Source organism: Perkinsus marinus, assembly GCF_000006405.1.
Source record: "Perkinsus marinus ATCC 50983 genomic scaffold scf_1104296965330, whole genome shotgun sequence".
In the NCBI taxonomy this organism is placed as follows: Eukaryota; Perkinsozoa; order Perkinsida; family Perkinsidae; genus Perkinsus; species Perkinsus marinus.
The window spans coordinates 786-1763 of record NW_003204351.1 but is presented as its reverse complement, the minus strand read 5'-3'; the positions used below and the strand labels follow the sequence as shown (position 1 = coordinate 1763).

General features: G+C 58.1%; 1 protein-coding gene across 1 annotated transcript; it reads left to right on the top strand.

Moving 5' to 3' along the window:
• Positions 1-147: 147 nt before the first annotated feature.
• On the top strand, positions 148-554 carry Pmar_PMAR028864 (conserved hypothetical protein; the record flags this gene model as incomplete). Its single annotated transcript, XM_002769630.1, has 1 exon — positions 148-554. A coding segment is annotated over one exon (407 nt), but the record flags the coding sequence as incomplete, so codon positions are not given.
• Positions 555-978: the final 424 nt, after the last annotated feature.

Sequence of the window (978 nt, the reverse complement as noted above, 5' to 3'; positions counted from 1 at the left end):
CCGATGAGGTCACAGAGACTCCTGTGGTTCAAGAAAGCACTACAGACGTCATCGAGGAAACTAGTACGGCCGCTTCTATTGCTGTTGACACCACCGAAATAACCAGTACCGCCATTGTAACCGATGAAGTAGCCACCACTACTGCAGCTACCGCCACTGATGAGATCCCTGTTTCCACTACTGCTGAGGAGGCCACCGATGCCTCAGCGACCACGGATTCTCCAGTTACGGCTACCGCTGTCGCCACCACGGCCGAGGTCATCACCGAGGCCCCGGCTACCGCTGTCGCCACCACGGCCGAGGTCACCACCGAGGCCCCGGCTACCGCTGTCGCCACCACGGCCGAGGTCATCACCGAGGCCCCGGCTACCGCTGTCGCCACCACGGCCGAGGTCATCACCGAGGCCCCGGCTACCGCTGTCGCCACCACGGCCGAGGTCATCACCGAGGCCCCGGCTACCGCTGTCGCCACCACGGCCGAGGTCATCACCGAGGCCCCGGCTACTACCATTGAAGCGATTAACGCTGAGACTACTTTCAGTCCGAGTACGTAGACTTACGTAAAATGAAGCTTCGACATGTTCGGTGAACCGCATTTTCATACAGCCCAGGTAGCGGCACTGCATGACGTCTTGATAGTGTATGAGTGCATATTTTCGAGTTGCGTTGATAGTAGTGGTGGCCACCACCATACCAAGGGTATCGAGAGGGTATCTTGATCCACACACTGGTGGTATTCTAACACATAATACCTGTGAAATGGAGTGTAACTACCTAGCAGACTGCCTCCGTAACCACCTGACCAACGGTGCCCCGCCGCTGCTCATGAGGAAGATAATTTGATCTAATGCCTCTGTCGCTACTCGCGATCCACACGCGCACGTCGAATACGGTAGCGCACGCCCGTGACGTGAGACGTGACGTGACGTGAGACGTGACGCGGAGACGCGACGCCTCTCAATCCAACCCCGTCTCCCA